Genomic DNA, 12,880 nt, shown 5'->3' with positions numbered 1-12,880 from the left:
TATGGGCAATAATACTAATGCCATATGAATTAAAATCTTCTCTTGAACTAGTCTGAAGATGGGGTGGGTTTTGATGGATATATTTTCCATGTGTTGTGTGAAGGATGCTAAAGTGACTCCGAATGACCTCAGTGAGCACCTGATAGCTAGAACTCAAGTTGCTTTGAAAAATACATGTTGCTGTAATATGTTTCACCATATGACCCTGATGCTTTTTCGCTGCTCGTTGTGTGTGAGTATGGTCATTTCTGGTCTTCCAGAAAGAATTCAAAATGATGCATCTGCTTTCACGATGCTGGGTTATTTGAATGAATATCTGCAACTGAAAAAGCAGGCAACAGATGCGTATCAAAGGTAACCTATACGCGGAACAGATTTTAAGTGCTGAAATGTACCCTCAGGGTGAAAAATCTGAGATGGGTTTGTTTTTTCCCTAAACACTATTTGCCAGTTTCCTCAATGCATTTTAACTAATCACATTTAAAGGGGAGACACTGGATGTCTGATCTGTTTCTAGCCCCCGTTTATTGAGATGGTAAGGTTAGTCAGAATGTATAAAACTACAGTAAAATACCTGTTTCTGAGCGTTCTTCATTCACTAGAACATAACATTCTTCTTTGAGTGATTGCTCATGTCCATTCAACTTAGGTGTGCGTGTTCGCCAGGTGCACCCGTGCAGGAAGTTTTTCCCTCAGCAGTATCCATAGGGGATGGGCTCTGGCGCCCCCGGAGTGGTGTGTGTATGCTGCAGCATATAGGGCGTCACTGGCCCCCTCCATTCTCAGTTCCTTCTTGCCAGTCCCAGGGCAAACCCTTGTTGGGACCACCACAGTCTCCACCTTTCCAGCAGTGCTCCCCATCGCAGGGGAGGTCCTGCGAACGGTTGTCCTCTCACAGCCGATGTGCTTCTGACCATGATAGGCAGAAGCTTCATAGCCCTATCCAGTCTCCAGACCTAGAACAAGGGCAGAGAGGCTCAAGGCATTGCTTGCCAGCAACTGGGTGCAGATCTCTGGAGGTACGCACCCCTTGGCAGGAGTTTCAGAGTCAGCACCTGGAATCTCTGTGGCACTGGTATCGCTGCATGGACAGGTTGAGAGACTGACAGTACCATTCCCGGGACTGTCGCCAATCCCCCCCCAAGGTGGCATCGCCATGTGTGGCTACGTCTTCATGACACCAAGCCTGCTCTAGTTCCTGATCCCTCTCCACATCCTGGTACCACTCGTTAAGCATGAAGTGCCCCAAGATGATGCTAAGTCATATCATGAGCTGCTAAAGAGGGTTGTTACCAACCTGGGCCTCCAGGTTGAGGTGTTGGAGGAACCCACAGACTCCTTCTTTAATGTTCTCTGCCCCATGGCCCAGCCAGGGTAGCTTTGCCCCTACGTGAGGGGGTTGCTAAAATTGCAAATGGCCTCTGGCAAACCCCCTCCTCCTTGCCTCCGATCTCCAAGACGTCTGAATGCAAGTACTTTGTGCCAGACAATGGCCATGAGTACCTTTATACCCACCCTGCTCCCAATTCCCTAGTGGTAGAGGCGGTCAACCACAGGGAGAAACAGTGTCAACTGGGGGCTACTCCTAAGAATAAACACTTATGGAGACTGGACTGGTTGGGCATAAAGTTTTTGTCCTCCAGTCTACAGTTGTGGGTGGCCAACAATGAGACTTTATTAGGCCACAGTGATTTTAATATGTAGCAGGCCATGACCAAGTTCCTGAGACTTCTAGGAAGGAGTTCCAGGCAATCCTGGATGAGTTTTTGACTGGAGCCAGAGCAGCTCTCCAGACAGCATCAGATGCTGCAGACACAGCCATCCGTACCATGGCATTGGCCATCTCGTTGTGCAGGGCTTCCTGGTTGTTCCTCTCTGGTCTTTTCTTGGAGGTTCAGCAATCAATGCAAGACCTCCCTTTTGACAGGCATGCCCTGTTCGCAGAACAGATGGACATTAAGCTCCATGGCCTGAAAGATTCCCGAATGACCCTAAAAGCACTGGGCTTGTACATCCCCAGCCTCGTCTGCAAGCCATTTAAGCCGCAGCAGTCTCGGAGCCAGGGGAGCCACCCTCGCCAGGACACCCCCTTCTCCCCCCAAAAAGGTCCAGGGGCTACAAGAAGCGCCCAGGCCAACAGCCCCCATCTACATCCCAGACGGGCTCAACCCACAGTAAGCAGACAGGCAAGCGCACGTTTTGAGGGCACACCTGAGAGTGACCTACCGGACTGTACCCTGGATGCTTCCTCCCCTCTGATTGCCAACCGCCTTTCTTTCTGTCTCTGTCTGTCTGTCTGTCTGTCTGTCTGTCTGTCTGTCTGTCTGTCTTGGCGTCTATAACACTGGACCGATGGGTCCTCAATACAGTGGTGCAGTGTTGTACCCTTCAGTTACTTTCTACCCCACCTTCCCACCCCCCCGCCCCCCATCCCTCTTCAGGGACTCCTCTACTACAGCTGGGTGTGGTGGAGGTAGTTCCTGTGGAGTAGAGGAACAAGGGGTTCTATTCCCGCTATTTTTTAATCCTCAAAGCTAAGGGCAATCTGTGGCCCATACTAGACCTGCGGGGCTTGAACTGCTACTTAGCAAAACTAAAGTTTCTTATGGTCTCTCTGGCTTCTATCATCCCCTCCCTGGATCCAGGAGACTGGTACTCTGCCCTCGATCTGAAAGATGTGTACTTCCACGTCGCCATCTTTGAGGAACACAGACAGTTCCTCTGGTTCATGGTAGGTCCAGACCACTATCAGTTTGTGGTCCTCCCATTTGGCCTAGCAATAGCATCACAGATATTTACCAAGTGCATGTCAGTTGTGGCGGCTGACATCGGGGTATCCAGATCTACCCGTACCTTGATGGCTCGTCAAGGGCAAGTCCAAGGGGACGTCACAGTGCTGCTAGCCACGTGCTGTTGCCTTGGCCTGTTGGTGAACGACGACAAATCCATGTTAGTTCCTGTTCAGAGGATAGAATTCATCGGAGCAGTGCTTGACTTGACCTATGCCAGGGCTTTCGTGCCACTGGAGAGATTTAGGGCACTGACGGACCTAATTGCGGAAGTTTTCGCGTTTTCCCCGACCATGGCCAGGGTTTGCCTATGCATACTAGGTCACATAGCGGGGTGTGTGTGTGTGTGTGTGTGTGTGTGTGGTGCGCCACGCCAGGCTCCAGATGTGACCCCTGCAGCTATGGCTGGCAACAGTCTACTCCCAGTCCGGGGACCATCTAGAGAAGATCACCACCATCCCCACAACGGTACTTACCTCGTTGCAATGGTGTACCAACCCTGGGAAATTCCTGGAAGGAGTTGTCTCCATCAGCACTCCTCATCAATTGATTTGGTATTGGATGCCTCGGATGGGGGGGGTGCACACCTCTGCATCAGAGTCCAGACCCAAGGTATGTGGTGCCCAGAGGAAACGACGCTACACATAAACGTCAAAGAGCTCAGGGTGGTGTGCTGAGCATACACAGTCTTCCTACCTCACCTGTTGGGCAGAGTGGTCAAAGTCCTCACGGACAACACAGCCTCAATGTTCTACATCAATAGGCAAGGTGGAGCGCAATCCTCGGTCCTTTGCCAAGAGGCATTCCATCTCTGGGACTTGTGCATCGATCACGGAATCCATCTAGAACAGTGGTTCTTAATCTTTACTGCAGCCTGAACCCTTTGGTTCTCAAAATATGTTCTCGCACCCCTTATCAAAAATCATTGAAGTAGGTCAGTTCTTTAAACCTAGATAGATTTTTGTTTATACATTTTTTAATGATTACTGTAATACAATGTTAAACCTATGTATTTATTAATTGATGAAACACAGTAGTTGTACTTGCATGCCTGTGCTTAATTTGTGTGTTCGGTGATTTTACCTTCTAAAAAAAAAAATCTGGCATATCTCGCACCCCAGGTTAAGAACCACTGATCTAGAAGCATGTCACTTTCTGGGGGCCAGGAACATGCTAGCAGATCACCTAAGTAGGGACTTCTCCTCTCACAGAGTGGGTGCTCCACCTGGAGGTAGCTGGCATGATCTTCTAGAGGTGGGGAACTCCCCAAGTGGATTTGTTCGCCACCAGGCAGAACAGAAGGTGCCACAGGTTTTGCTCCAGACTGGATCTGGGCAAGGTCTCCCTCTCCAACGTCTTCCTCCTGCTGTTCCCTCCAGTTCCGCTCATTAGCAAGGTCCTAGTGAAAATCAAGAGGGACAAGGCACAGGTTATCATGATGACCCCAGCGTGGCCTTGTCACACTGGTTCATGATGCTTTCAAGCTTGTCAGCAATCCCTTCCTGGCCCTGACCAGACTTGCTGTCACAGGATCACTGCCAACTCTTGCACCCCAACCTTGCGTCCCTCCACCTCACGGCGTGGATGTTGTGTGGCTGAACCCAGATGAATGGGCCTGTTTGGATGGTGTCCAGAAGGTCCTCTTCGAGAGTAGAAAGCCCTCGACTAGGCAGACCTTCCTGACAAAGTGGATGAGTTTTCTCCCGCTGGGCGGCCGAATGGGGCATCTCCCCTTCGCATTCTTCAGTGCAGTCGATCTTGAACTACCTGCTTCATTTAAGGAACCAGGGCCTAGCGTACTCCTCTATCAGGGTGCACCTGGCGGCCATTTCGGCCTTTCATCCACCAATCCAGGGGCCAACTGTGTTCTCCCATGACATAATGGTCAGGTTCCTTAGAGGCCTCGAGAGACTCTTTCCTCCCAAGTTCAATCACCGTCCACTAAGTGGGATCTCAGCTTGGTTCTGTCCAGGCTCTCACAGGTCCTCTTTTGACCTTGTGCTCCCTATCTTGCCTATCATTGAAAGGTAGCTTTCCTGGTGGCAGTGATGTCGGTGAGGCGAGTCTGAGTTGTGAGCCCTCACCTCAAAACTGCTGTACACGGTCTTCTGTAAGGACAAGGTCCAGGTCCAGCCCCAGCCCCAGCCCCAACCAGCTTTCCTTCCTAAGGTGGTGTCTGCCTGCCACATGAGCCAAGACATCTTTCTTCTGATCTTCTTCCCTAAGCCCCAGGAGACTAGTGAAGAGAGGTGTCTTCGCGCTTTGGACATAATAAGGGGTCTGGCTTTCTACCTAGATGGGACAAACCTTTTTTCTGTAAGTTGACTCAGCTTTTCATCTCTACAGCTGATAGGATGAAGGGCCTCCCAGTGTCCATGCAAAGGATTTCTAACTGGATCACCTCTTGCTACGAGTTAGCAGGAGTCCCGCCGCCGCTGATCGTCGCTGATCGTCAGAGCCCACTTGACTAGAGCGTAGGCATCCTCGGCAGCCTTCCTGGCACATGTTCCGATTTCAGAACATCTGTAAACTGTGACTTGTTCCTTGGTATACATGTTCACGGCCCACTATGCCATCATTCAGCAGGCCAGGGACGATGCTGGGTTCGGCAGAGCTGTGTTGCAATCTACATGTCCATGAATTCCTTACCCGCCTCCAAGGGTGCTTCTGGGAGTTACCTAAGTTGGATGGACATAAGCAAGCACTCGAAGAAGAAAACAGTTACCTTTTTTCATAACTGGTGTTCTTCAAGATGTGTTGCTCATGTCCATTCCACCAGCCCTCCTTCCCTGCTGTCAGAGTTTCCGGCAAGAAGAAACTGAGGGTGGAGGGGACTAGTGGTTCCCCTTATACTGGCGCATATGCATGTCACTCCAGGTGGTACCGGAGCCAGTCCCTTATGGATACTGCTGAGGGAAAAACTTCCGGCACCGGTGCATGTGGCAAGCGCGCGCGCGCGCGCACACACACACACACACACACCTAAGTTGAATGGACATAAGCAACACATCTCGAGGAATACCAGTTACGGAAAAAGGTAACTGTATTTTTTCAAAGAAGTGCAAATTAATCAATGCCTCTTGAAAATTACCACGGAACCTTGCAGTATATTGAATCTTTTCAATATGATTGTGGAATGTGAAGTATCTGTTGCATTGTCTCTACTGTTTAAAACAATTTATAAACACAGTTCTTCCCAAAAAGGGGGGATAACATGGATGCAGTAGTGGTCACTGAACACAGCAAATATATTTTTGTAATTTTAAGCTATTATTAAAGAGACAGAACAACTCTTGCAGTGTAGATAAGTCACTGGCAGTAATAAGCAAAAGATCCCTTCTGGTAAATCTTGAAGTAATCTTATTTTGAGAGAAATAAGGGCATAAACTTGCAGGCCTTTTATGGACACACACTTACTTACATTATAACAACTATTTGCATGTACTCCTGGGCATATTTGTGAATTACTTGTTCTTTATGGTCACTTTCAAGGGCGGTCTCATTGCTGAAGAACTCTGAAGATAAAGAGAAGTATAACATAGCAATGCAAAATTATGGTAGATCTCTCTGGTAAGCAGTGTTTTTTGTTTGTTGTTACCTCTTGCAATATCACAGTATCACACTTTGAGAAATTCCACCACAGAACAAGGAATGGCCACATCATTTAATGGGTACTTTATGGCAGATGATAAACTATTCATATTTAACTTTCATTTTAATCTTAAACCATTTTTTCATATGCAGCACAAAATTTAGAGCTTCAGTATCTTATACGTACTTTCATTAAATTGCTTTCAGTTTCCCACTCTTAAAACTGAGCAGTACCCATAATAATTCAACAGTTAGGTTTAACTTTTTAGCATTCCTTGTCTCTATTTATGTAGTTTGCAGAAGGAAGCTCAAACTCTTGGTTTTTCTACCTGCCATCTGACTTGGAATTTATTCCCTTTCTTTTTGCAGGTAATCCAGTTTGTAGTATGAGTAGTTAGCTGTTGTATGTTGTCGCTGCTTTTTAAAGCAAGAATTTTTTTGTTGAGATTGGTGTCCAACAGTTCCAGGAGGTTGCCCGTATTGGAGTCTCAAGTTATGTGAGAGATCCCCATAGAGTGGCATCTTGTAGCTAGTATTCCTGGGAGACGGTTGTTCCTGTAGCAGAGCTGTGCTATTGCTTTGACCTTTTGGGGTCATGCTGACTGACTTGAACTAGTTCTCGTAAACAGCACTATTGCACAGATTATTCTCCTCTTTATGATGTCTGCCTCAACAGTCAGAAGCATCAGTACCTTCTAGTCCTCTGATTCCATCTCAAGGGCATAGGATGGAGAGAATCTTGACATCGGAGGACAGTTTCAAACTGCTTCTTTTGTGCTGGCTTCAGCTCTGTTAAGCAAGGTTTTAGAAGTAAATTTTTTTTTTTAGGCAGGAAATATCTACCCCGGACCTCAATGTGAGTGAGAGAACCAGTGCCCTCATCCTAGAGAAATCATATTTTCCCATCATATTTATTTTTCTCAGAGCCTCTTGGTAGGCTAAAGAGATTCACTTAAGTGTTGTGATACTCAACATCCTCATTCCATGTCGCATGTATTGTATGCGAGTGTGGTCATTTCTGGTCTTCCAGAAAGAATTCAAAATGATGCAACATTTTTGTGTGAGTACAAAGTTCTCATGATTGTTAATGAACTTTAGTAAATAGTCCTACTGCATTTCTGCTATGATGGTATTATTCATAGCAAGATTGCCAAATCTATTCTTCTCCTGCCTCATAGCAATCACTAGGCAGTATCTTTTTGTATCACACTGTAATATCGTTCCCTGGATAGTATGTGTGATCAATTAATATTGGTGTGCTCATATGTTGATACAAATGTCAGATAGTTCCAACAAGCCGTAACTATTTATTTAGCAAATCTGTCTAAATGTTGTATTTCTGAGCTAGTAACATGGACTTGAAGCTTTCACGTAAGTGAAATGGGATTGCAAATATCCACATTAACAATAAGTTCATACTACACCTAGAATGAAGGGTTTGAGGGTACACTAATAGTTCTACATTTCTTTAAATCAAAATTCAACCCCTTTCTTTTTAATATACTGGGCTTCTGAAAGACAGCATTAGTGAATTTAGCTGATGGTTGTACAGATCATGAATTGGGGCTGCTTAAAACTGCAGTTCAAAGCTGATTTGGGGCATTTTTTTTTTTTTTTTTTTTTTTTAGTGCCATAGGTCAACATGACAAGGCCATCCAGGCTTACATGTCCACTCCTCTCACAGAGTTAGAGGACATTGCAGGAGTTGCACTAGCGTACTTCAAGAAAGGGCTTTTACAAGACAGCATTAAAGGTAAGTATCTGTTTAAACAAAGGTACAATACATGGCCTGACACTAAAGGAATATGGCATTTTCTAGATGAACACGTATCCCTTTTGACTTTATACTCCTGACTGACAAATTCTGTCCCAACTTATGCACGCATTGGGGTAGTATGTAAAGGCAGAGAATTTTCAGATTTTAATATAAAATTCATCATAATCACCTGATTGCTATTCAGAAAGTTGCCATGAGTTATTGCAGTGTACTGGAAAAAATATCTTTTATATATCAATTGACATTTTCAAGGCAGGACACGGTGGCAGTACTTGTTTACATCCAGTATGTGAGGGTAGGGAAATAAAGATATTATGAACAAAGGTGGATGCTAAACTTTAAAAATGGGTTTTTGCTGCTTGGGGCAGGGGATCTTGAAACATCAAGAGAACGCATTCCTTTCCTGGATGTTCCTTTATCACTTTTCAACAGTTTTTAGCATTCATTACATATGTAAAAAAGTTAGGAAATGCCAGACTTACAGTTGCATGTTCTTGTGCAACCTTGATTCTGCTCCTTTGTGTCCAACCTGTGCACTGAATGTGGCAGGGATCCTGTAGGGGAAAATGTAACTAAAGATTCTCTTAGTGCATATACATCTCTGTATCTTGTCATTCCAGAATGCTTTTAAATCTCTTGATTTGCTTTTTTAAATTCCTACCTTAATTTAATATTCCCAGCCTATGAGAGAGCCCTGTCTCTTGTTGAATCTGAACAAGACAAAGCCCATATCTTGACTGCCCTTGCAATAATGGAGTACAAACAGAACAAAGTGGATGCTGCAAAGACGTTGCTGTTTAAATGGTATGTGGATGGTGTAGCATGAGTATGTGTGAGAGAGAATTTGTCAGAATTTGAAAGTACTGTTAGAAGCTGTAACTTGGAAGCTTTTATTGGGCTTGCCTTTTTTTTTTTTTTTTTTTAAGCCCAAAAGTAATGAGGTACAAACACTGAAGGCAGCTTTGTAAATTAATCTAAAAGCGGTGGTAATGTACCTACCAGTAATACTTGTCTTCACATTTGTTGAGTGGCTTGCTGTGTAAAATGTTTTTAAATTTAAACTAAGATATTGTTCAAAACTTTAACTTCCTATTCTGTGGCATTCCTTGCAAAGTAAGTTCCTATCTTAATTTTCTTCAGAGAGTTTAAAGTCTTCCATCGTTAGGAAGAGAGTGTGTGTGGTGTTCAGCTACAATAAATGTAACTTTTTCTTAATAAAAATTTTTAACCTAAGTAATTAAAAATCCCCCAAAGAATAATGTTCTAAACATCACATAGTGTCATGGCAGTATTCTGTAGATTTCACTTAAAGATCAGCAGTCCTGTTTCATCTCTTTTAGAAGAGGTTTTTTATCTTTCAGCACTTTGAAGATTTAAAAAAGTGCCTGGTCTGTTACTGGGCAGTTGGCAGCCAGAACTTAGCCTCTACCATTTCAGTCCCCAGTGTTGAGCAGAGTGTCTGACTTTACTTTCCCTAAAAAAGCAACAATGAGGAGTCGGGTGGCGCCTTAATGACTTACAGATTTATTTGGGCATAAGCTTTCGTGGATAAAAAACCCACTTCTTCAGATGCAAGAAGTGGGTTTTTTACTCACGAAAGCTTATGCCCAAATAAATCTGTTAGCCTTTAAGGTGCCAGCAGACTCGTCATTGATTTTGTGGATACAGACTAACATGACTACCCCCGATATATTACTTTCCCTGTTTACCCAAGAATACAGTGTTGGAAACATGGCCATATTGACCATCTCTATCCTGCCAGCAAATCGTCAAATTACTGAAATAATTGAGGTCCGTGACCTGGTGCTTTAAATCCTGAGTAATTGATGATTAATATGATGTAGGAAAATGTTACTTCTAGTTAGTCACGAAAGTGTTCTTTCTATTTTTAACATAAATTTCAACAATGAGTGCTTCCTACATATCATTAGTCACTAGCATTAAAGAAAACTAGTAAATGCTCTGGAAATGCATCACTTTTAACTGGAAGCATGTAACATTATAAAAAGTGAAATCTGTCAACACTTTAAATTTTACTGTGGGTTTTACACCATATAGTGGACTGATGGCAACACAAAAACCTGGAAAAAAAGAATTTCACATAATTAGACATATATGGTGTCTGTAGCTGATATTAAAGAGTATAACTCATCTTGTGATGGAGTCAGAAGAAACAAAAGGTCTAAATGTTCTACCTATTCTTTTGTGCTTTTTATAAAATAAGTATATTTTTCCATCTGTAGTTCACAAAATTTGGTTAACCAGGATGTTGTAGGATTGTTTTTCTTCCATTGATTAGCAACACAGCATAGAAGTCGGATATTAAATTTTTGACCTCCAGTGAGGTCAAAACAAAATAGGACCAATATGTTTAGGAATCTTTTCATATTCCATTGCTAAATTACAATAGGCAGCGTCTCCTTTATATTCATATTTATTTCCAATTTTAGGATGTGACCACCAAATAAATGAATTCTCAACATTCCACATTCTGATAGTTATAGATTGATAGATTCTAAGGTCAGAAGGGACCATTCTGATCATCTAGTCTGACCTCCTGCACAGCGCAGGCCATAGAATCTCACCCACCCACTCCTATGAAAAACCTCACCCATGTCTGAGCTATTGAAGTCCTTAAATCATGGTTTAAAGACTTCAAGGAGCAGAGAAGCCTCCCTCAAGTCAACCATGCCCCATGCTACAGAAGAAGGCGAAAAACCTCCAGGGCCTCTCCAATCTGCCCTGGAGGAAAACTCCCTCCCGACCCCAAATATGGCAATCAGCTAAACCCCTGAGCATATGGGCAAGATTCACCAGCCAGATACTACAGAAAATTTTTTCCTGGGTAACTCAGATCCCATCCATCTAATATCCCATCTCAGGGGATTAGTCCTATTTACCCTGAATATGTAAAGATCAGTTACTTACCAAAATCCCATTATCCCATCATACCATCTCCTCCATAAACTTATCAAGTAGAATCTTAAAACCAGATAGATCCTTTGCCCCCACTGCTTCCTTTGGAAGGCTATTCCAAAACTTCACTCCTCTGATGGTTAGAAACCTTTGTCTGATTTCAAGTCTAAACTTCCTGGTGGCCAGTTTATACCCATTTGTTCCTGTGTCCACATTGGTGCTGAGCTGAAATAATTCCTCTCCCTCTCCTGTATTTATCCCTCTGATATATTTATAGAGAGCAATCATATCTCCCCTCAACCTTCTTTTAGTTAGGCTAAACAAGCCAAGCTCCTTGAGTCTCCTTTCATAAGACAAGTTTTCCATTCCTCGGATCATCCTAGTAGCCCTTCTCTGTACCTGCTCCAGTTTGAATTCATCCTTTTTAAACATGGGAGACCAGAACTGCACACAGTATTCTAGGTGAGGTCTCACCAGTGCCTTGTATAATGGTACTAAAACCTCCTTATCCTACTGGAAATGCCTCTCCTGATGCATCCCAAAACCGCATTAGCTTTTTTCACAGCCATATCACATTGGCAGCTCATAGTCATCCTATGATCATCCAATACTCCAAGGTCCTTCTCCTCTTCCGTTACTTCTAATTGATGCGTCCCCAATTTATAACTAAAATTCTTGTTGTTAATCCCTAAATGCATAACCTTACACTTCTCACTATTAAATTTCATCCTATTACTATTACTCCAGTTTACAAGGTCATCCAGATCCTCCTGTATAATATCCCGATCCTTCTCTGAATTGGCAATACCTCCCAGCTTTGTATCATCTGCAAACTTTATTAGCACACTCCCACTTTTTGTGCCAAGGTCAGTAATAAAAAGATTAAAAAAGATTGGTCCCAAAACCGATCCCTGAGGAACTCCACTGGTAACCTCCCTCCAACCTGACAGTTCGCCTTTCAGTAGGACCCGTTGTAGTCTCCCCTTTAACCAATTCCTTATTCACCTTTTGATGTTCATATTGATCCCCATCTTCTCCAATTTAACTAATAATTCCCCATGTGGCACGGTATCAAATGCCTTACTGAAATCTAGGTAAATTAGATCCACTGCATTTCCTTTATCTAAAAAATCTGTTACCTTTTCAAAAAAGGAGATTAGGTTGGTTTGGCACGATCTACCTTTTGTAAAACCATGTTGTATTTTGTCCCATTTACCATTGACTTCAAAGTCCTTAACTAATTTCTCCTTCAAAATTTTTTCCAGGACCTTGCATACTACAGATGTCAAACTAACTGGCCTGTAGTTACCCGGATCACTTTTTTTTTCCTTTCTTAAAAATAGGAACTATATTAGCAATTCTCCAATCATTCCGTACTATTCCTGAGTTTACAGATACATTAAAAATTCTTGCTAATGGGCTTGCAATTTCAGGTGCCAATTCCTTTAATATTCTTGGATGAAGACTATCTGGGCCCCCCGATTTAGTCCCATTAAGCTGTTTTAGTTTCGCTTCTACCTCAGATATAGTAATATCTACCTCCATATCCTCATTCCCATTTGTCATGCTACCATTACCCCTAAGATCCTCTTTAGCCTTATTAAAGACTGAGGCAAAGTATTTGTTTAGATATTGGGCCATGCCTAGATTATCTTTAACCTCCACTCCATCCTCAGTGTTAAGCGGCCCCACTTCTTCTTTCTTAGTTTTCTTCTTATTTATATGGCTATAGAACCTTTTTACTGTTGGTTTTAATTCCCTTTGCAAGGTCCAACTCTACTCGACTTTTAGCCTGTCTCACTTGATC

The 12,880-nt window shown here is 43.4% G+C and overlaps 1 protein-coding gene across 9 annotated transcripts in view; it reads left to right on the top strand.

The window, feature by feature from the left end:
* TTC37 (tetratricopeptide repeat domain 37) overlaps positions 1 to 12,880 on the top strand; it is a 90,193-nt gene that overhangs the window by 49,417 nt on the left and 27,896 nt on the right. For 8 of the 9 annotated variants that reach the window (XM_038403413.2, XM_043515222.1, XM_038403416.2 and 5 more), the window contains 4 exons: positions 261 to 354; positions 6,282 to 6,359; positions 8,009 to 8,133; positions 8,838 to 8,961. In XM_038403413.2, coding sequence (XP_038259341.1) covers positions 261 to 354; positions 6,282 to 6,359; positions 8,009 to 8,133; positions 8,838 to 8,961 — 421 coding nt within the window. The remainder of the gene's footprint in view (positions 1 to 260; positions 355 to 6,281; positions 6,360 to 8,008; positions 8,134 to 8,837; positions 8,962 to 12,880) is intronic. The other variant, XM_043515224.1, reaches the window with a different exon arrangement.

The sequence above is a fragment of the Dermochelys coriacea genome, chromosome 5, assembly GCF_009764565.3.
Source record: "Dermochelys coriacea isolate rDerCor1 chromosome 5, rDerCor1.pri.v4, whole genome shotgun sequence".
Lineage (NCBI taxonomy): Eukaryota > Metazoa > Chordata > Testudines > Dermochelyidae > Dermochelys > Dermochelys coriacea.
This window is presented reverse-complemented; position numbering and strand designations above follow the sequence as displayed.